We start from the raw sequence: 24,710 nt of genomic DNA on the forward strand, positions 1-24,710 counted from the left end.
ATGGAAATGGAATAGAGGAAGTTGGGCTGGATAAAATCCTCAATTCTGTGAGGTTCTGGCACTCAAAATGTTCTCCAAAGACTTTAAAATATTTGTTGCTTTTCTTAACAGAAGTAAACATATATTTTGTCTCTATTTGTGGAAGAAAGAACACCTAAAATATTTGCTGATTCAAGATTGCATATAATAAAACAATAAAGATGAAATGGAAAAGATTTTCAATCCCACATTCAACTAAAATTTGGCTTGTGAGATCAAGGTTTCAAAACTTAGATTTAAATGTCTTATAGAGTATGTGCTTTCAACATTTGTGCATTTTTTGAGTTATCATGGTTCTTGTAAAAAAAAAAAAACCAGAAAAATTCCAAGTTTAACTTGTAATTCCCCTTTCCCCATAACTGTGAAAGAACTTAGGCTTGACACATCCACTGAATGCATTCTGTTTATTTGAGAAGAAAGATCTCAAGTAAGGATCCTTTAGGAGAGATATCTCCCATCATTATATACAACAAAATCAACCATTGCTTCCAGCAGGGTACAAAAATACACATCTCAGTGACTTCCATACAATAAATATATAATCATGCATCCAACAATAAAAGGCACCAAAAACTGGTCACTTAGTAGTCATAAAAATTACTAACTACATTAACAAAGCCACCAAAATCTCTGTACAAGGAAATGTAACAATATATTCCAAAGGTGAAAACACATAAAACATCTTTAAAATAGTATGCAATAAATACCTCAATTATTGTATACATATATATATATTAAAAAATAAAACTGTGCCATTGTAAACAGTATGTAAACAAATAAAACTCAACATTTCCTTACAATTATTAAAAGCAAAAAAAGTCAAAGTAATGACTCATCTTCTAATAGATATATTTCATTGGCATATTTGCCAAACATACAGTTTCACTCTTTTCTGTAGCAAACAGAGCCCATTGTGAAATAGAGAGAAGCCAATTTGTCTCTTTTGGTTGTGAACTGATAGGTGTTTGACAATAGAATAAGTGAATCTTTAAAAACAAACAAATGACAAAGATTGAAAAAGAAGAGAAATACCACCAAAAGATTAGTTTTTGCAGCATAAAGGTCGGTAGGAACTGCATTTTAATTTCATACTGTCAAGATGATTATGAACAGGAAATCCACTCAGTTTGTGATCATCTTTGCTGAAAGAGAAAACAAATGTGTATTGTGTAAAGATGGCATGCCTAATCAGTGTGCTTCATCTTTTTTTTGTTAGATGGTTTACATGATAAAAACTAATTTGTAAAAGTTATATGAAGCTTACAAATAGGTGACATTTAATAAAGATTCCAAATTAGGCTTGTTCAAATAATGCTTTTAATTGCAATAGGAATTTTTTCCTTTAGCATATAGATATATATGACTTTTTTTTTTTTTTTTTAGGAAAACAACATCAAAAATACAAACCACTATCCAAAACCCACCAAACTGACAGTGCTCAAAGATGCTTTGCTTAAAATTCATGAATGATTATTTTAGATAATTTAATGCACATGAATCTGAAGATAATATATTTATTATAACTTTATGTTAGGATAATTGTGTCCTTATCTGAATGTTACATGTTATTACTTTCCATTCCATAATAAGTAGATTAGAAATGTAAATATGTAGATATATGTAATTTATATATCTATAAATTGGTATATATGTCTTCAAAAATCTTTGAAATAATTCAGGAAATATGACTATATGTTCTTTCTATAGGTATATATTAACACTTCATGTTATATGTTTTGGTTTCTGTAGTGAAGTAGAAAATTCAATTTCCTGCGATGAACCTTGACTTTAACTCATATTTAAACTTAAAAACTATGAGTTGGATCACTCAGTACAATCTGTAATTATGAGGAAAAATAAATTAAACTACATATTTCTAACCAAAAATGGTTTAAAATGTTCTTGATGCTATCACTAAGCTATGAAAATATCTGACCTTAAAGATGGAATGAGTCTTTTGTAATGCACACTTATTACTAGGGGATGGGGTAAGATGGGGATTGTGCTTTTCATTATGAATTTAGTGTTAATTTAAATAAAATATACCTCATTTGTCTGCAAGACTCACTTGTTTAAAATATGATTTTAAGTATCTTTTTAGTAATAAACTCATATGCAAAAAAGAAATCTCAAAAGTAAAACTGTTTAATAGGAAACAGATTTAGTCTTTAAGTGATGTTGTAACTTCCTAAGCCTCCAGACTGTGGCATTAATAATAATTAAAAGTCATAATAAACTAGAAGTGTTTAGAAAACTTAAAGACTCAGAATGTGTAGATCATTTTACTTAAAAATAAGCTCTGTTTAATGTTTCATTTTGTTCTTCAATATGCAAAATCACTTAGAATATTGTTCATTCTGAATAGTTGATAAATGTGTAAAACGTCTGTGTATTCATATTATATATGACAAATATCAATGTCCAAAATTTAAAAATAACAATAACTGTTTTCTGTCAGTGAATTATATGTTTCAAATTCACAAATACTTATGAGTTTCATAGGCTTATATATTGAATTAGGAATTCAGTTTTGTCAGTATTTTCTGATAAAAAAAATAGTTGTCATTTTGGTAATCAGTTGCTATCTTTTATCAAAAAATGTTCAGCATCACTTGAGTGGAAGAAATGCTGAACCTAAAATCAAAAGACATTTGATCATTTTTGGCTTCAGCTCTTTTACGAATTACACTGTGATCTTGGGAAATTAATCAATCAAGACATACTTTATATCATGTGCTAGGCAAATCATATAATCTTTCTGGATCTCAGTTCCCTCATATTAAAATTAGAGATTAGATCTTACTAAGAATTCTTAACTTAAGGTCCACAGACCCCTAACTTCACCCACCCTTCTTTCTAAGGGATCTATAAGGATTGATTTTAGGAGATCCAGGAACTTTGATGGGAAAAAATTACATCTTTATTTTTGATAACTTTTATTTTCCTTTGAATTTTATTTTATGCATTTAAAAACATCATTTTCAGAAGGGATTCATATATAAAACTTCACCAGCTTGCCAAGGTAAAAATTCCTTAACTAAAAGCTTTTTAAAGTTTTGTTCAGCTTTGATATTCTATAGTTCATGAACTTAAGTTTTTCTCCCTGCTTTGGACATAAGGTTCAGTTTAGTTTTTAGCTGTGACAAATACACACACACACACACACACACACACACACACACACACACAAGTACAGGGTCTTCTAATAGCTTAAAGCTACAATAAGACTGTATATTAATACTTTTAGATGAAATTTGAGGTTCTTCCCAAATTTTATCTTTTGAAAAGATACAAAACCAGTGTTGTCTGGATTTTATGTTTACATTTTTGTTAAACTGTATGTGTCTAAATGGTAACAGATTTTATGTAACCTGAGATACTCATGACTCACCCTACCTCAGCAATAGTCTCAATGACACATAGGCACTGTAAGAACTTTGATTTGTCACTAAAAAATATTAAAAATTCCCAAGTCTCCATTAATAGTACTATTATATATTATAGTTTGTTTCCAATTAGTGACTATTATGTTTCTTGACTGGAGGGGAAATTCTTTTTATATACAGTTCAATTACTATAATTCTCTGGAGACTAGATAATTTTTGTTTTTATTCCATCATCTTTCCTAAGCTAGTAACAATAGAATTTCTGTCTCATTTGCTAGAAGAAGGAACCTTAGAAATGTACAATTTTGAAAATTTTCAATCTCACTATTCTGTATGTTGAGAAACCACTCAAAAATTTAACTTTTTTTTTTCTTAAGGAAGAACCTTAATTTCTTCCTGTTTTATAATAGGCCACAATCATAATCTTTCATCCATTTTATATTCTTGTTGTATAGTCTACTAATCAGTCTTGCCATTAGTCTAATGTAGTCAGAAAAAAAGAAATATGAAAATACCTGACCAATCATTTCTAATCCAGTTTTTCTTATATTTTAACATCTGCTATTCTGGGTATTTTCTTTGATACCAATCACAACTCTATAAGACAAATTATCTTATAACAAAGAACATGAACATACTTGATCAAATCCTTGAGTAAAGATACCTTTAAAGCAACACCCAGGTAGCATATGGTGGTAGGTAACATTTCATTATGTAATAATTCAATAATAAATAATGATTTCATACTACCAGGTAATTTGATTATTGTAATAAGCTTATTCTGATTTCTATGATTTTGCCTTCTAGGTCAACCCCATAACCACCATCAAAAAAATTTATTCTGATTTCTACATTTCTTCCTCAATTGTAAATAGATTTTCATTCAGGACACATAAATTGTATTTCTAATATATTCCAAATTTAAAATCAGATTTCTGTCTTTTCTTAAGGAGAAAGTCAATACAAAGGGTAGAAGTACAGAAACAGAAAAGGCTAGGCAAGAAAGCTAATTACAGTAAGAAGCAGACTGGTAGTAAGCTGCACCCTCAAAAAAACAAAACAAAACAAAACCAAACAATATTGTTGGATCTTGGTGTCAAAAATATCTTGTCTAATAATAATGGCTGATAACTGAATTGTCACTGCCCATCACTTTACATGCTAATAGATAATAAATGATGTGACTAAGTCTTTTTTTATTTTTAAAACATTCACAATAATTTGTTTAAAAAATTATCCCTAATGCTCTGTAAGAGTTTGGAAATTTATAAAAATCTGTTGGTTGCCTTATAAAAGCAAACTGACATAAACTGGCTTTAGGGTTTCTAAGAATAAAAAGCTAAATTTAGGTACACAACATACTTCATACTAACCTGGAATAGATTTTTGTTTTGGTTGTATGATGTGATTTTTGAAAATGTTTAAAATTTTGTTTTTCAAAACTTGCAAAATTTTTATATAAAACATATTTAAAACATGTATCAACATAATTAAAAAGACAAGTAGACACCCAGTTATATAATTGTTTGTTGGTAATTGATGAGAAAACAAAATGGATTTCTTAGATTTCTAAAGAATGCAAATAAACTATATACATATACAGATAGTGAAATTGCAAACACAAATTTGAATAACTCTGTGAATGACACTCCAAAGTGGGTCTTCATGTTATTCTGCAGACGGAAACACTTTTTTATGCTTATTTGTATATAAGTTAGGTGTGCAAGTATTTATTTCTCCCAAGTCATAAAGATGGACGATTAATATCAGGCAGAAATTTAGTTTTGAAGAAAATTTGCTTGGGTGATAAAGAAAAAATTAACATCCTGGAACATGGGAATAAAACATCAGCATTCTTAAATTTTTGAAATTCATTTACATTTTTTCATTTTTCCACACTTTAAAAAATGCAGTAATTCTGCAATAACATTCCAAGTGATAGTTGCCTGCAATATTTAACTTCAGCCATCCATGTATCTGTGAGAAGAAACAAAGTCATCTTTCCAATAACAAGGGATTTCAGAAAGGAACAAGATGGGCTTCTGTTTCACAGAAATGAGTGCTTCAAGTATGTAAGCAAATTAACAGCATTATTAACAAGTAAGCAACAGCAGTATAAAAGAACTAGAAAATGCATTTTTGTATAAAAGATCAAGTTTGTTTATATATTTTTATAGAGATAAATACATTGATTTATACAACTGGTAAAGCCTTCTACTGATTATTATCTTGTTAATGCAGTCTATCATCACTACTATTGATGTCAACATTTGCTCTTTTTTTCCCTTTTCAAAAACAGAATATTAAAATTTAAAATTGCCCCAAAGTTAACCAAATATATAAAGCTATTTGTTACTCAAATATTTCATCTGCTTAAAATTACTGCAAAACAGAATAAATCTTTGCAGTTTGAATGAGCAGCATGATAATATTCTGATATAAAAATCACAGCAAAACACTCATTAGGAAAAAAACCCAAAATCAGTAAAAGGAAAAGCCTGTTGTATAAATACACTATATAATGTGAAAGTGAGACTTCAAACTCACTTCTGAAACAGGACAAATAACCAATTTATAACTTGACAATTTGGAATTATCATGTATTTTCCTAGGTACAGGATAAATTATATTACTCCAATTTATTATCTTAATATACAATATCTCTTTCATAAAACTGTAACTGTTACACTTATCAAAATCTTCTATATCACTAATTACCAGTTACCAGAACTGTAAAAAAAAATTAGCTATTCATAAGTTTAATACTTAGAGGTACAACTATAGATATGAATAAACAGTGGTAAACATTAATAGTGCAATCAAACATGAAGGATCACAAACAAAATATATTCTATGTCCTTATCAGCTTACATGTCATATTTTATTTTACCGAGTATCAAACTCATGTATTTTAATGAATAGTAGAATTAGTACTACCTTCCTCTAGATTTCATTAATTTACTCTGAAATGCAATTTCAAATAGATAATTTACCATGTTTTACATAGAACACACACAACTTTTATAACTTAGAAAAACAATATTTAAAAATGTGTTTGGATAGGGAGAACAATCTTAACATTATGGCTTGTTTTTAATTTCGATTTTTTTCAACGAGATTTTGAAAGGTAATTTTTAAAAATTCAATTCACCATATAAATATAAGTAAATAGAGCATGTTAAACATGTGAATGGAATAAAGTTCTTGTTTTCTATTGAATAAGATAGTGTTTACACTTGAAATTGATAATGAATTGAACTTTGATGCATTAGAAGTGACTATATAGGAGTTCTTTTCCTCTAAAGAATGGAATATATGACAAACAAACCACTAAAGCACAGCTGCCTTTTGCCTCTTAATGCAAAATATTGTATTTTATATATTCTTTTCTACTCCCAAAAATTAGTTTGGAGGAAAAATAATAAAGCAAGAACAAGAATAATAGTGATAAGGTGAAAACCAATATAATGGTCTCTTATGCTCAAATAATAATAATTCTGGTGTTTCTTCAAATTTAGAGTATTTCTTTAAGAAAACTTCTTATAATTCAAAGGTAGCTAGTACCATCCTATAAAGAGGTTGATGGATGAATTGATTACTAGAAAAAGGGGGAAAGCACAATTAAAAATACTGTACAGAGAGAAGAAAAATCAATAAGAATTCATAAAAACAATACAATTAAATTTTACACTCTTTCACGCATACCCTCACCCCACCCATAATTCTTCCTCATAATAAACATGCCCTCCCCCCACACACACACAGAGACATTTACATAGCACTAGAAGAATGAGGAGTAGTAAATCTCTAAATTCTGAGAGCTGTTTGGACCATCCTTCATTCATTATCACTTGCATAACCATTGTCTAACATTATAACTTTATTCTCCATGCATTTTCAAGGTGCATAGGCAAGATATTTAGGGAGAGTAGACAGAAGCATTTATTAGATTGAAAGATTTTTTCAGTGCATAATTAGTTAGCTACATCCTGTAGTGAATTCACATCTATATAGCATGAAAGTTTAAAACATTGACTTCTCAATAAGAAATTGTTCTGAATATGCTTTGAAATCATGTGTAGAATTAATATCAAATAGAATTAAGTCACAGTATGCATTATAGTTGTTTTCCTGAACCAACACATAATTAAAACAGCCTAAAGTAGTTCCACTTAGGCACTAAAATGGCTAGTGCATCTTTGGCAATGTTTTTTAGTAAATAATAACCTATACATAAACACTAATAAGTAAAGCATTTCTTAAACTAAGTGGATTTTGGAAAGATACCTGATTACATAATAAACAATAAAATATATCATATATGAAATTATGTGACTGAAATTAGGGAAGCAGTGAGTTAACTTTCAGAGTACTCTTTCAAGGTACCATTAATTTATGAAGTACTATTTTACAGAATTAAAACAGTACACTACAAAACAAAATATCCTTGTTTAGTTCATTATTTCTTTCTTTGAAGGGTTTACATGCAAAATGTGATTTTAATTGCTACCACTTAAAACTTTCCAACTTTTCAATGCACAATTGCTTTGTAGTCTTAAATGTAAGGTAAAGCCAAGCACACAAGCATGTTTAAATCAAAAACAAAAAAGTTACTATGGTCTTTTGTTGCCAAAAGATTCATTCCTATATGAATATTTCATTGGAAAAATATACATTGAATGAAAAAAAATTATTTTAAAATTTTGCTCTTCTGCTCTCTTTTAGTCCTAAAGAACAAATGGAAACTAGCCTCCCATTTTGTAAAAATTGACCAAAGGCAGGGCTTCACATTCTGTTGCATCCTTAAGCACTTGAAGGGGTGGGGGTGAGGGTATCAGAGGAAGTTTGGGCCCACAATGGCAGTGATGGTAATTCAACCAGCTCTGTTAGGGGAAATAAACTTTTTATGTCCAAGTCATGGTATGAATCGGAGTGAAAACATCTTCCCCTTCATTCCACAAACCTACTTTAATATCCTACCTATAAACTATAAAGGGTTTGCCTTCTTTTCTGTACCTTACTAGCCAAAGAAAGCTGGCTCCCCCAATCAAGCTTATGGGAACCCAGAAAAGCTGGGCTGTTCGTGTATTGAATTGGGCTCAGGAAATTTTGCACATGGACAAGGAGTAATGCTCCAATTTTATTTTTAAAATTAAATCACTAACATCAAAGTTGCTTTTGGGAGACGAGTCTTCTAAAAGACAATTGCAGCACAAATCTTAGTTCTAATTTTGAAGTTATAAGTAAATGAGATTTTACTGGTCAAAAATAGAGATCACATAGAGATATCACATATAACACTTAAAATTAAAGGGGTCAATGTCAAGCAAAATTTAACAATAATTTATTTTTAAAACACTAAGTTATTTGTGCATTGCTTAATATATAAGAGCTTGAAAATCTTCCTTTTCTTAAAAGCTAAATTTTATTTTTATTTTATTTAGCTTTTTTATTTAGTTTTGCTAAATGTAGCTCAAACTTCTTATTTTCCAAGGTAGCTTTCTCTTTCTCTCTTTTTGGTTTAGCATGAGAGGCACCTCTGATATAAGAGTTGTGAAGTTTTGGTTCCATCTCTTTTATTTTGCAAACTAACAGGAAAGTGCTTAGATCATAAAGAAGCGTAAGAGTAGAAATGGGGTTGGAGCAAAGGGTTTTGTTTGCATGTGTCATTGTGGAATCATATAATGCACATTAGGCAATGATCAAATCATGCTTAAAAACCAGTTTTAGCTTTTTGACTTAAAAATCCTTCTTTGAATTACCTCTCACGATTCTTTCTTTTTAACACAGTAAACAAAAATTTTGGCAGAAATTAAGATATGTTCATAAATTAGAAATGAAAGAATTAAGTACAGATATGTGATATAATAGAACAGTCTGCTAGCCAGGAACCCAGTGGACTTTTTTTTTTTAATAGACACTCAGAGAATGATGAATGAATCTACTGAATCGGAGTTTCATGATTTCATCAACCACAATATGCACAAGTCACAAGTAAGGATAAAGTATCAAAAACTTAACCAGTCTTTACTTTTGAAGAGATTTCATTTTAGTTGCTTTTGTATGAATTATTTTGTGTATGTATTTGGCAAACAAATGTTTAGAAAGTCAATAAAATGGTATCTCAAGATTATATCGGGGTTAAATTGTTGCTTTTCTTTGACATTTATTAGGTAGCCCCATGGTACAATATGGAAATAGCACCGGGCTAATACCCTATCTGTTTGTGTCACATAGAAGATGATTACAAATACCATAGCTAAATATTTTTTAAATCTCTGAAAAAATATTTTTACAAGAAATGTGTATGATAAATATGCCAAAGATATGTTATACATCCTAGATGGAACAGGAAATAATTTTTAATTTAAATGAACTTTTTGATAGGACTTTTCATTTGGAGAGCCAGGTATTAGTTTTTTGATACAATAGGTAAGATGAGAGACATTTCTTTACTGATATACCTACTGCACGTGATTTACTGAAAGAAAACTAGCTTACATTAAATGTACATTGGTGTTGAATATGGCACAAACACAATGTATTCACATCTACAAGTTCTTAACCACAGGATGTTTAGGTAAAATAAAACACTAAACAACAGAAAAAAACAACAAAAATATATATATTTGGGGAGTAATAAATTAAATCTTTTAAAAACTAATATTGAGGTTGTTCAAGTGTTAAAAGTATTAGATGTGTCATGCAACAAAAAAAGTCAGTTCAGGCAGGAACATCGTGCACTGTAGTTTGTACCCCCAGTATTTGTGGAGTTAACTATATTTCCTTGACTACTGAATGGCGGTCTCTTGAGGCATTATCAATCTCACATACAAATCCGTAAGACTTAAATCTCATTCCTCTGAATAGAGATTCCAAGGAAGAAGTTCTGCCTCAGATCAGCCAAAATGAAACCTGTCTCCACATAATGATATGTTGTTGCATTGTAGGAAAGCCACATTAGGCCAGGATTAAGGACATTTTCCACTTCACAATTTCATCTTTCAAACACTGTAGCTTACTGTGCTCCTATATTTTCCTCAGTATTGAGGCACATTGAACATGCCAGGTCCACAAAATAAGAAAATGGCCTCCCAAAACGTGCTATTTTTTTTTTTTGGCACAAAATCTTTTTTAATACCTCCAACCAAGCTTCTCATCCACAACATAAATAAACCCACCTACTTGGGGTGCACTAGTGCTTTTTTATCCACACAGTAAACTACGAGGAGAGCAAACTGCCTCCAATAATTTTGCATTTACTAGTAATTTTCCCTCTTTCAAGAATTAGCACCAGTAGGATTACACCTCAGACAGCAGAGTGCTCTTTCCTAGCTCTTTAATTCCCTGAAGAATTCGCTTCATATGACCCACTTTCGTTATCCCCAGATCCTACAAAAAAAAAAAAGAGAAAAAAAGAGAGAAAGTGAGAGAAAAAAAAGTGAGAGAGAGAGAGAGAGAGAGAGAGAGAGAAGAAGAAGAGAGTTTATTTTTAGGAGAAAACTATCAATGAAATATTCAACCTGAACAACAAGATTGGAACAACACTGAATCCACTGAGTTCGATGTTCAATAGTTCTGAATGTGGAATTAGCAAGAAGCAAGAAAAGGCATTTACAAAATGAATTTTTTATCTAACTCACTGTGAAATCACCAACCTGTGACCGTGTCCTCTGAAGAAAGTACCTACAGAGGCCTCACATTAATTCTTTGAAAACACTGTTGGTAAGTCTTCAAGATTCCAGACATGGTATAATTTCTTTCTTCTAAACACAGGGATGTCTATGAGGGAATGATGTACATTGCTGGTTCTGATGCATCTATAGCATCATACATTTTTGTAGAAGCTCAAGTTCCATATTTCAAAAATGAGGGAAAACAGTATGAAAGCAAATGTCAATTTCTATCACTCTAGGTTAGGAATGTTTGTTCATAAAATGTTCATGAAGAAATTATTATTACTTTAATTATATTCAAAAATAATTTTGATTGTTACATCAGTGACTATGAATAACTATAGAATGTAAATAAGTATCCCTGATTATCCTAGGGAAGTGCTTTGAATGCTGAACTTTTGACTATTCCCTTAAACTCCTCATATTTCTCAATAACATTTTTTAATATCAGATATCAATGTTGAACTTGCATAAATGTGTGATTTGTACTGATCCAAAATAGTCATAATTTCCCCTTAGCTAAAATACTACCATACCAGAAGCTCCCCATGTTAATGAAACTATGTTTTCTCTTTGAGAGTGTGAAAACTTATTATACTGGGTTTAACCAATCAATCAACAATGATTGATTGAAGTCTTCTTGAGATACTTTTTATGCTGGGTTACTCCTTATATATTGCTTTGTGGTATAATGAGCTAAGTTTTCAATAAAAGTTATATTGGCTAACTGCTTACCTAAATTTCTTTGCTATAGAGTCCAAAGTATTTTAACTTCCCTCAGTGGACTCCTGTAAAATTATACAGAAACCCTCAACACTGTCTTTCTATCTATCGATCTGCTTATCATCTATCTATCCAAATATGTATATATGTGTATGTGTGTGTATGTATAAATATACATATATACAAAAAACCATATATACATGGTTTTTTATCTTAATTTTTATCTCTTGAATTAACCATATTCAATCTTCTAAATTACAGTACTTCTTTGTAAGAAATAATTCCAAACATTTTGTTAATACTTAAAATTAGACAACTTCTTAGCAAATTAGAAAGTCATTGAAATGACTTATAAACCAGTGGCTTCAGGCAACATGCAAAGCAATGTAAGGTTAAAAGGAAATGCAAAGTCATATGTCCAAACAGAATGAATACAAGAATACTCTAAATTTCTAACCAATCTTGCCCTTATCCATTCTTTAAAACTCCTTAAATGTGATTGATAACATTTATCTTATAGCCATATTTTTTTAAAAAGCATCAACAAACCCATAAAAATCATGAATCTTCTTAATATAAATATTACAATAGAAATACTGCTGAATAATTCCCAAAAAAATTCTATTTTCAAATACCTACAACTATTTTCAAGCCTGAGAGAGATTACAGATCAGTTCCTGTAAAACTTTTTAAATATGCAATTGGCCCATCAAAAATTTTTCTAAATGTTTGCTTTGCAACTATCCACAGAAATGTTATTGTCTTCAGAGGTGGCATGTTGTATGTACTAATGGAGTGAGTGTTAGACTTATACTCAGAAAACCCCGGATTCAAATCCTATAGTTGAATGACCTCAGAAAAGCTATCTCACTTCTCAGCATATAAATGAACTCTCTTGGATTTATATACTAATTCAAAGGCAGCTTCATGGGAGAAATAACCATATCAGAAGCTCCCCATATTGATGAAATAACATTATTTTCTTTTTCATAATACGTTTACCTTTTATACTGTGTGGGTATATAAAGAAGTACTGTATGGTAGCTGAGTTTTCTCAATAAGAATTATATAGACCAATAACTGAATTTTTTTTGTTATAGTTAGAGTGCATTATAATTTGACCTTCCCTCAGTGGACCTTTTGAATTATGTGTACTAGTAATCAAACTTCTCACACTGTCCTTACCTCTAGACTACAGCTTCCTTCTTTATTTCTCTTTTCGTTCATTCATTTATTCATTCATTCATTTACTTTCTAGAGGTATGTCCTTAAAGCAAGACAACCGTAGGTCCAGCACCATTGCTTTCCTCTTTGCTCAAATGGTCTTAACCTAATGAACTCATTTTTATTGATAGAAGTAACGATCAGTACTGTGTGGCAAGAGCAGGCTTACAACGCTCACCAGATTTTTATACAAAAATAAACTCTCTTTCCACTAGTATTCCCCGGCATTTAGTCGGCATCTGACATGTAGCAAGTGTTCAATAAATGCTTGTGGATTTATTAATTATTGGATATAAATATATTGATGCTAGTCCCAACGCTCACCAGAATTTATACCCAGAGCACAAATGTTAATATTAAACCCAGAAAAATCCTCAACACTTAGGTATACTTCAAAATTTATTATACTGTTGACAGCTACCTAGATGGTACAGTTTGATAGTCAATTTTACCTACCTTATCACTATTACACTGAGAAAATAATACTTCTAGTACTTTAATCAGTTTGATTAACTACATTCTGGAAGACAGCATTGGTAACTTTATAATTTTCCTCTTCCTGAAAGTTAGTTTATCATCCTCAAGAAAGAAATAAAATGTTAATATGATTTTAATAGATATGTATTAGCTACTGATTAGCACTTTATTTCCAAGAACTCTTAAACTGATTTTCTGTCAAAAATAAAACAAATATCTTTCAAAAGTTCTGTTGGGCTAAGGAACTGACTGTCCTTGGGATTGTTAGGTTACATTTAGACTGCATATTTTCCAACCATTGAGCCCCCAAATCTAATAGGAACTTAAGCACTTCAGAAGTATAAATGATACCTAATCTCCACTAGACAGTGCCAAATGAATCTCAAAATAGAAGGCTTCAAAAACATTTCTCAGCACTGTATCATTTAAGACAGGATTATTTAAACTATTTCCTGTGCTTGAGAAGTGAGCTTATAGAAACCATTATAGCCAAAATTGATACAGACTTCTCTCTATGAGTCTACAAGGACACACCATTATATTTATAGAGCTGTGATGAATAATATCATGTATGCAAAGTGCTCTATAGATGCTAGATACCGTACTCTTCGAAACTTATAATATGTATAGATGCTAAAATTATAACACTTTTTAAAATTTTCCTTTATTTAAAGAGTCTTTATAACAATTAGAATTACTGATTTTTGAAAGTTGGAAAGTATTTAAATGGTGTCTAGTACATCTCCTAGAATTTATGGATAAAGCCATTGTGGCTGAAATAATTTTGTACCCATATCCATATAGTAGCAGAATTACGGTTATAATTCCATTCTACTTAGTCTCAGTTCCATTCTGCCTTGCTATCTTCCAAATGAACACTTTTTTCCTCACTTACTTTCTTCTTTCTCCTTTAATTTTGAGAAAGTAATATAGTTGTTTTTCTCCTTTCTAGGCAATAGCTATTAGCAAGAACAAACAAAATCTCTAAAATACCTAAAGTAATATGGAACCCTCTGGATTTTTTGTGTCATTTCTCTTTTTTAGTTCTCCCCTTACTTGTCTGACCTCTCATTGGTCTCTTTTGCTGAATTTTTGTATCATACCCATTAACTGTAAGTATGCTGCCAAAGTTCTTTCCAGATCCCTTTCTCTTCCCTTTATGCACTCCTTTAGTCATTTTATTAGCTTAATTATCATCACTACTTGGATAACTCCCAGACTGTTCTATCTATCTATCTATCTATCTATCTATCTATCTAATATTTCTCACCTAGATAACTGCAAGCATTTCCAGTATGTCTCTGTTTTCAATCTCTCAGTTCTTCAAACTATCTCTTACATAGTTACTGAAGTGCTTTCTTAAAGTGTAGGTAAGAACATTTCAGCCCTTCTATTCAGTAAACTCCCTTTTATATGCAAGATCAAATATTAACTTTTTGGTAGGCATTTAAAGCCTTTAATAACCCTTTTCTCTCACACTTTTCTAGAGTCTTGCACATTGCTCCCTCAAGCCCCACATATTCTACAATTTAGCCATACTGATTTACTTTCTATAATCCTCCAGCCAATATGATCCTGGGTCTTCCATTTCCATGACTTTCCTCTAGTTTCCTCCACATCTAGTCTAACCTCTCTTTTCATCTTCCCTTCTTAGAATCCCAAGATTTCTGCAAGCCTCAGCTCAAACACCACCTTCTGCTGGACACTGTTTCTAGTTTTCTTCTTATGTTGTTAAAGATGTTAGTTCCTATCAAAAGTCATATTTCACTTACACTGTATATATATCATGCATGTACATGTATCATTTATATATATATATTGTTTCTCTCATTGAATTTTAAGCACCTTGAGGTCAAGGGCCATTTTGATTTTCTTTTTGTATTCCCCGGCATTTAGTCGGCATCTGACATATAGCAAGTGTTCAATAAATGCTTGTGGATTTATTAATTATTGGATATAAATATATTGATGCTAGTCCCAAATACTAGTCTCCAAATTCTAGGTATCTGGGATATCTCCAGAATAAAGGACTAATCACAAAATGTTATATCAAAATAAAGCTAAGCTCATTTTCATTATAATTACCATCATATGTAATTTGTAGTATTTTTAGATAAAAACTGAAAAATAATAGAACTGTCCTCAAGTATCTTTGTATATACTCAGGAACTTCAATGATAGTACAGAAAAAGAAAACAATATGGTTTCTGACACTATCTTACATAACATACTGAATTCTTTTCACATACGATGTACATGAAAATTGGCAGAACACAATCTATAAAATGATTTTCTAAGAACTAGATAAGAACAATCAAAGAGGTATCAGGTATATTTAACTAGCTTTCTTTTGCTGAAAGTAAATGTAAAAATTTCTAACCCTGTTCATACCTCTAGTCATTATTACAATCCTTCCAAGACTCATATCTCCTCATATCTAGAGGAGATAACTATTGCCAATAGCCTCACCAATGAATCAGGAAGGAATGATCATTTCTGAAGCAAAAAGTTTTGCTATGATTTGGAACAATATTCATTTAATTCTTTCCACTATCATTGTTCTTTAGAACTAAATTATCTGGAGGGAAAGAAAATACTATGTAAAATTTTTAAAGTCTAATTTACTTTCATGATGATAAATTTAGGAATCCCAAGGAATGCTGAAGATCTTTTGAACACTTTTACTTGCACATTTGGCTGGTTCCCCTAATGTCCATATAAGCAAAGACATCACTCCATTATCAAGATAAGTGAAGACAGAGTTGTTATTGCACTCTGCAATTGGTTTTTAAGATGCATTGTGTCTAAAGATACTGACCACTTGTAATTCTTAATGCTAATATAAATAATGTATACTGTTCCAACATACAAGGAGACTTTTTTCTTATTTGTCTACTACTTAAGCTAGCAACAATAGCTAATTATTATTAAATCCCTTGTAATGAGAAAGCTAACCTTGGGCTCACTAGTTGTGGGCAAATCATTTAAACCACCATACAAATGTGAGCTATTAAGAAAATTAATAAAGATAAACTTTCTGAGCCTCATTTTCTTAAATCTGTAAAATGAAAATATTTTTCCTTTACTTCTAAAAGTTATGATAAAAATCAAATGAAATGAAGTATGTATTGCAAATTTCAGTGTTCTATAAATATAAGAATAAGAAAAAAAATGTAAGTCTTTAGACAATTTCTTCTCACACAAATTTAGAATAATTTGGATATTTCTAATGCTAATTCTTGGCCAAATAGTGCCTTTCTGCAAACAAAAATCTATCCCTATTGCTTTTGACAACCTAGCTCCATGTTTTCTTTAAAAATGATAATAATTTTGATTTAATTTGCTAATGAAAAAATGAATTTTAAGTAGTTAACTGATAAGAAATTTGAATTTATTACTATTCTTATTAACATGGCCCATGATCAAATTTCAGTTTTACTATCAGCGAAATAAGATATGTAAATGACTATTATTCTAACTTTCACCCATCAGATCCTTATATATGCTTACTAAATTGCTTAATGATTATGAACAAATTTTCAGCTCTTGACCTTACATAAGAAGCCTTTGAGATCTTTTACCAGCAGCTGTCACTTTCCAAACTGATTTCATGCAGTAAGCTCAACCAGATAGGTATATAGTCATAGCTGCTGCTGTTGCAGAGGGAAATGATTATGTTCATTGAGTCTCAACTATGTTATCATTCTGTGTGAAGCATTTGACAAGAACATATTGCTGATATTCTCAGATTCAAATACAATGCAATACAGAAAGAGCTCAGGCCACAGGATGGTATGCATTAATTTATTGCATATTTGCATAAAATAAGCCAAGCCACAAGCACATGACAAAAGGGGAACAAAAGAAAGGAATTAAGATGTGAGAAAAATTTTAAGAGCAGAAAAGTAGCACAAAGGAAATACCTTAAGATCTCGCCTTTCCAGGTGCAAAAGCTCAGCCCCTCGGATGTCATGGCGGATGAAGATTTCTGTGTACTCTCCCAAATTGAGCTGATCCAGCCAAGCAGCAACTTCATCTGTGCCCCACTTTTGAACTACCAAAGTTAAGAGCAAAACCCCCTTAATTTCTACATGCTCAATGCATTACAAGCAAAGGATGGCAAAAGAGAGAGGAGAACAGAATAGAACTGCAAGTGCTAGCCAAAGAAAAAGTTAAAGGTATCATTTCCACAAAACTGGACAATTTCCTGGGTTTTGTTTTTTTTTTTTTTTTTCCATGCAGGTTACAGGTTAGCAATAAATATGAGAAAATATCTCTCTGAAATCAGGGTTGATTGCCTTGCAGCCGTGCTTTCAGCTTTAGTCTAATTTCCTCTACCCAAACTACAAAACATGTATCAAAACTTTACTTTTTTACTATTAGGACCAGCAATATGTGGGCTAAATGACTTCTGATTACTTCTTGACCATTAATAAGCTCCATTATCAGTAGAAATGAGCTACAAGTTCTAATTAGAATATAAATCAGATATGGGGTTTTCAATTTTACAGAAACTTTGTTCTGATTAAAATCTTGTTGAATCTTCTACTGATTTCTCTAATGCTCTTAATTAAAGTAGCCAATACTCTATTAAATCAACTTTTATTTTAAAATTTAAAAGCTTCATCACTACATTCTGAGGTTAGTCATGTTATAGTATTGTTTAGTACAGAATGATCATTTTTCTTGCACATTTTTTAAACATTGATTAGTTTCAGATTAACCTACTCATGTGCCATGTTATAGTTTTTAAAAATTGGTTCTTAAACAATTGTTTCATAAACCTCATCATTAAGATTTTATGAGTTTTTTTGTAAAAAAGATAATTCAAATAGGTAATAAATGTGTTTGGTTGTTAAAAAAAAAAAAAAGGCAGCTACCACCAAAAAGGTCAGCTCTTGTTTGTATTTTAGGCATACAATGTCAACAGGTTCAATCTCTAGAGATGAATAAAAGGAAAATTGGAAAGAGAACAGCAAAGAGATTATTTATTCTTTATTTTATAAACATAGGTGTTGCTGTGTGTGTGTGTGTGTGTGTGTGTGTGTGTGTGTGTGTGTGTGTGTGTTGGGATGAAGAAATAGCAGGGTAACATCTATACGTGAGAGGAAAAAGAGATTGTATGGCTATTAGGGAAACATATTTAGTAGGTTAGAGGAGCAGATGAAAGCTCTAGACTCTAGAATGTCTGGATCCTTCCCTTTGAAATGGAAAGACAAGTCACATACCAATATCTTCGACTGCTGTTTAGGAGGATAAAGAACCATCCAAACACAAATACATTGACATCCACCAAGCAAAGTAGAAGGCAAAAAAGCAGTTACCTTATTTCCTTATACAGCTGATAAATGGGGATGCCCACCGAATCCTTTCTACATATTCTAGGTGCAACGTTTTTTTCATCAGTTCTTTTACAATGAGAATATACTTCTGCTTGTCACATGGAGCACCTACCAGGTAGTGGGTTCGCCTTCATCTTCTGGATCTTCTCCTTCTTAAATTTGGGTACAATGCGAAATACAGTGCTTTTGTTTCTTTTTGTATAATCCAAAGGAGGATCCTGTTCGAAACAAATTTTAAAATGAGCCACTTCTATGCTATTTTAGGAAGGGAAACCCACTAGTACAATAAAGACAATGCTTGAATATTTCTTCTAAGTGTCAATATCATGAAATCAGGGTAACTTTAAAACATTTTCAGTATCCAGTGGTTCATAAGACCCTTGGCTACCTCTATTTATATAAGGACTTATGAATTCTGACTTCCAGCTGGCCTGCTTCTGAACAAGAATTAAAAAGTGTGCTCTGGTATAGAATAAAAAAATCAAGATTATTCTTAATTATTTTGTCTGTTTTATATTCCCTCTTTCTTATTTTTAATGTGAAAAGAACAAAGTTCATATTGAAATGAATCAAAGTTCACAAACCTCATCATCATTTGAATGTAGGACGCAATAAAGCCATGGAATCTCTGCTAATTTCTGCAATTCCACCTCCACACCATGTAAAGCATTGGATACCAGTTCTTCATGAGGAGATTCCAACTGCTATTTACCAGAGGATTAAAAATATTTCTTTATCAACCTCAGAAAAATACTTTGAAAGTAACTTTGCATAACTTTTATTAATCTAGTTAGCAATGAAAAAAAAAATGTGTGGCGTTTTGTTTCTAAATCACTATATGAAACATGATATTCTTCCCACCCTAACTGTAATCCCTGCTTCCCAATGATATCATCAACAGCTGCTGTACTTTTAGTAACCCCACAGGGTAAAAGAGTTGCTTTCTGACATTTCTATTCATGTATATTGTTATTGGGTTATTTTTTTTCTCTATGTAAAAAAGGTAGGAAATTACTCTTCTTCAGACTGGCTAGACCAATTATATGAAAGAAATATAATTTTTAAATAAGCACCATAAAGGACATCATGAATACAGAAAATGATGGTCAAAGATATGCCTTATGAGAACTGCTTGGGACAAAAACCTTCTGACATGAAAGTATAAGAAAAATAAGCATGAGACTCAGAAATGTCTAGAGAAAAATTGTAGAGACTAAGGTGAAACAAATAAGGTAATATACAATTAGTCAAGTGAAAGATTTAAGTAGGCAAAAAAGTAAACATTCTACAAAAAGTAGTCTTTTAATTGTTGCTGCTTCCAAGACTCTTGGGTCCCAAGTCCTAGACTAACTTTCCAAGGTCCGAGGGGAAATAGTATTCAGAATAAAGGTGGTTGCTTTATTTGCCTGGCACATTCTTCCACCCATTTCTTTCTCTCAGGGTGTCTTTATTTGCTGTTCTCCTTGGGAATTTTCTGTATTCTCATGACATTCTAATTACTATTGTAGTCAGTTGAGTACTTGTCCTGTGCTCCTTAGGGTAACCCCAGTACCTAACTCAGTTCTTTTCACAATAAGCATTTAATTAAACTAAAATTAAAGTAAATTGAATTTTGTAATTTGCAGAATATTTTTAACTTGGTATAAGCAAAACATATTCTTTGTGATGGGATTTCCAGCTCCTTTAGAATAACAATCATTTTCTTTGAGTTCAAATGCATTTCTTGTATCTGTAATTAATTTCTATAAATAAATCTTAATATCATTTCCAAGTAATTGCCACTCATATATACATATGTGGACATATTCTGTGTGTGTGTGTGTGTGTGTGTGTGTGTGTGTTACAGTAAAGATAGGTCACTTTAAATACATAGAAAATATTTCCTCATAACATCAACATATACTGTAAAAAGTTATAGAGTAAGACTCACTTTTATTTTTAAGCTTAACATTTCTATTATCTTTTTTTATCATCTTTTGCCTGTATCACAGGCAAACTTAATCTGAAAATTCCCTTCATTGCAGTTCTATTGTGTTAATTCAGCAAACATGTGCAAGGCGGAAAGTGAATGGCCTAGTAGATAAAGGGGCAAGCCTTAGCATTGGGGAAACTTCAATTAAAATCCTACTCCTGACTTATTAATATCATGTGACTTGCCTGTATCACAGGCAAAAAAAATTTTTTTTTTAACTGAGGCAATTGGGGTTAAGTGACTTGCCCTAGGGTCACACAGCTAGGAAGTGTTAAGTGTCTGAGGCCAAATTTGAACTCAGGTCCTCCTGAATTAAGGGCTGGTGCTCTATCCACTGTGCCACCTAGCTGTCCCAAACATATTTTTAAAATTAATATACTATTCCCTTCCTCCAATTAGGCTAAGAACAGAGATTATCTCTCATTTCATCCTGACATATGCAACGAATCGTTCATTTTGGAACAGTTTTGTTTGGTCCACATCAGCAATTTCATTTATTTAGGGAACTTTCAGTAGGGAAATTCTTTTCACTACTGCAGTTTAAAAATTCATATACAATATCATATTTTTAAAAGATATCCCTGAAAAATTAAGTGATTTGCCAAGGTCCCATGAAAAAGCTCTATTGTTTAGTATACTTTGTCTGCTGTAAGGTTTTAGAAACTGTGCTATTTCTAATATCTTCCCTGTACAAATGTTCATTCTAGTAATTGGGACCAAAGCCACATTTGATTGAAGCTGCAAGAAGTCACTGCCAGTCATTGCTAAGAATAGGTGATAAGGCCTCACAGCTGAAAAGGAGGGAATGCCAGGTGGCACAGAATTCCATTTTGTCACTACCAGTCATGTTCACCAGACAGGGCTGTTCCAGCTTCTGCAGTTTGGTGGCTTTGGAGCCTTGCACAGTGATTCCAAAAGGAAATGTCTGTGTACACATATCTACACCAGGACAAGGGCATGAGAAGGAATTGCCAGCCTCCCATGAAAACTGGCTCCAAGCTAGTTTCCTCTTAACACTTGTGTTTCTTTAAGAATTCTTCTTTCTTTCTTTCCTCCTTCCCTGCTTTCCTTCCTCCTTCCTAATTTATTTTATTCCTTCCTTCCTTCCTTCATCTCTATCATCTATCTATCCATCATCAATTATGTATCCATTAATTTTTGCTATGTATCTATCTAAATATCTGTGCATGGGGATGTTGGATATGTTTCTCTACAGGAAATATTTTGCAAATATGTCCCCAGTGCTTAGCACATTTAATAAGTGATTTACAACTGTCTGTCTACCTATCTCTATTTCCAGCTATCTATGATATCCAGATATAATTAATTCTTAGTTAATACTTATCCAATTAATATTTGTTTATCACCCACCATTTGCACTGTACTGTGCTCAACAGCTAAGGAAGTGATGGACTTGAGATTCATAAATTGTTGGTTCTAGACTGGACCTTAACTACAGTATCCCCTGGAACAAGTCCTATGTCCAAGGTTCTTAACCTACAGTTCATGAACTTTTTTTTTCAAGAAATATACTTGTGTTTCAATATAATTGGTTTGCTTTGTAAATCTATTTTAAAACATTATTCTGAGAAGCGGTCCATAGCCTTCAGCAGATTGCCCGCGGGGTCCATGACAAAAAAGCTTAAGCAAGAACCCTTGCCTTAGGAAACTAAAACTACATCTCCAATATCATTCAATATTTCAAGGTTTTTTCTGGCATTATGCTTAGGTAGGCTAAAGCATAACCTATGCTTGGAATAGTCCATCTCTGGCTAAGACCAATCATGTTACACATTTGCCCCCTTCTGGGCAAATAGCGATTATATCATTTATATTTTCAGTGTTAATTCAGTGAATGATAACCTGGCCTTCCTCTGGAAGTGTTTCTGGAGAAATACTAGCAAAAGAATGTGTTTTCAGGAAACATGCTGCAATTAAATCTACAAATTTATAACACATTCATGGCACAACACGTGAATAGATTTTTCTTTCTTTTGCATAGAAATGATTTTCATTCACTAGAAGAAAGAACTTAGAAAAAGGGACAGGAAACATCTAAACCTCATAAGCAAAGATTCATTATTGAATCTGCCTTCTAATGAATTCTCTCATATTGCCCTAATATCAAACATTTCTTTCCCTCTCCTTACCAAAGGAACTCTCCCAATTAGTAAAGACTCTGTTTCATTATTTAGTGCCTTCACATTGACAGCTATTTCGATGGCAGTATCTCTGGTAAGACTCTGGAAAAGAAGAACATCACAGAGATAAGTGGTACTGAATTAAAAAGTGATCCAATCATTACTAATCAGTAAAATATTGAGATTCTTAGTTAAATTGGCCTTGTAATTTTCCAAAGCCATTTGAATTAACCAAGATTCCTTATAATTTGCAAATTTGTCTCATTACACTTCCCTCTTTCTTCTGTATCTTATATTCATGGGCTAAAAAAATGCAAACATCTGCCTCCAGTAAACATACTCAGTTCCCCACTTCTAAAAAACACATCCCCTTCAAAACTCAAAACAAAAGGAATAAAAGGAAAGATGGCATTAACTAAATTCTCAGTATTCTACTATCTGATTTATATTCAGATTTATTTTAGGCCCCGAGTATAGTGCCAAATTCTTATTTTCAAGTCTTATTTAAGTAACTTATTTTAAAAGCATGGGGAATGAATAGAGGGTCTTCTTGACAGATTCAAGTTCTGCCTTTGATATGTTAGCTGTATGACAGTGCGTAAATCACTTAACCTCTCTGACTTTTCCAGATAACTCTCCTAAGTAAATTACTTATATTAATAAAATCTTGGCTTTAAAATAAGGGAAAAAAACTTCAATTAGAAAAAATAATAATAATAAAATTAATATTCATGTTATTCTTTAAAGTTTGCAATAAACATGAAATAATATAATGCAAGGGCATTATTTCATTTAATCTCCCAATAATGACCCTGTGAAGTGAGGAGTTGGGGAAAGTGAAGCTTTCTGACTTGGCTTGTTGGGGAGGGGTGGAAAGGGGAAGCTGTGATTCAGTCACCGGAAATCTATGAAATTTGAGAAGCAATAAGATACGTCTTAACCTAGATAATGCCAAGTGAGGTTAACAAGTCAAAGCTATGATGAGTTTGAAGGTTAAAAAGAATCTCTAACCTTAGAGTCTAAGTGCTAAGGATCTTGTGTTAAGTTTCATCTGTACCATATGAGTTTCCCAATAAATAAATGGAATCATTCAGACATCTGGACAAAGGAAAGACTCACAGGGAAGAAATGGTTACTTTGGAGACCATAGAAAAGATCTAGATAACTGAAGAAGAAAACAGCTGAGACCACCCAACTGTTGAGTCAGCAGCCCTTAGCCAGTCAAGCTAAATTCAGTGCTGGCAGGGATGTCCAAGGATACTTAAGTTGTTATCCTGGTAACAAAAGATAATCATGATCTAGGTCATGAAAACTGTGATAAATAATAAAGGGAGGACTTCTGGGAAGCTGGGATTTAGTGAAATTTAATTTGATGAGAGGAGAAGGATGATGTTTAAAAGTACCATAGGTGGGTCAAGGGAACAAAGCTTAAAATGAATATGTACATTATAGTTTTGTAGGGACAGGACTTGGAATGTACATGTATATTTGCACATACATATAGACGTGTATGTGTGTGTTGTCTCATAGATATGCTTGCTAATAAAGTTCTTAAATAAGATCTGGGTTCCTTTAATGTGCTCTTGGGGACCTGGGGACCTTGGAAAGAGGAAAGAATAAAGGTATCGACTTAATACAGTTAATAAAGTATGGTTTGGACCTAGGTCTCCCAGACTCCAATAAGACCAATCTATCTAATAAGACAAAAGAATGAAATCTTATGGTCTATT

At 31.9% G+C, this 24,710-nt stretch overlaps 1 protein-coding gene across 9 annotated transcripts in view; it reads right to left on the bottom strand.

Annotated features, from left to right (window-relative positions):
- Positions 1-429: 429 nt before the first annotated feature.
- DGKH (diacylglycerol kinase eta) overlaps positions 430-24,710 on the bottom strand; it is a 217,618-nt gene continuing 193,337 nt past the window's right edge. For 5 of the 9 annotated variants that reach the window (XM_031958432.1, XM_031958431.1, XM_031958430.1 and 2 more), the window contains 5 exons: positions 22,990-23,082; positions 19,452-19,571; positions 18,980-19,085; positions 17,449-17,579; positions 430-10,817 (listed from right to left, as the gene is read on the bottom strand). In XM_031958432.1, coding sequence (XP_031814292.1) covers positions 10,728-10,817; positions 17,449-17,579; positions 18,980-19,085; positions 19,452-19,571; positions 22,990-23,082 — 540 coding nt within the window. In that variant the 3' untranslated portion in view covers positions 430-10,727. The remainder of the gene's footprint in view (positions 10,818-17,448; positions 17,580-18,979; positions 19,086-19,451; positions 19,572-22,989; positions 23,083-24,710) is intronic. The other 4 variants (XM_031958437.1, XM_031958436.1, XM_031958434.1 and 1 more) reach the window with 3 other exon arrangements.

This window comes from Sarcophilus harrisii, chromosome 3, assembly GCF_902635505.1.
Source record: "Sarcophilus harrisii chromosome 3, mSarHar1.11, whole genome shotgun sequence".
Classification (NCBI taxonomy): Eukaryota; Metazoa; Chordata; class Mammalia; order Dasyuromorphia; family Dasyuridae; genus Sarcophilus; species Sarcophilus harrisii.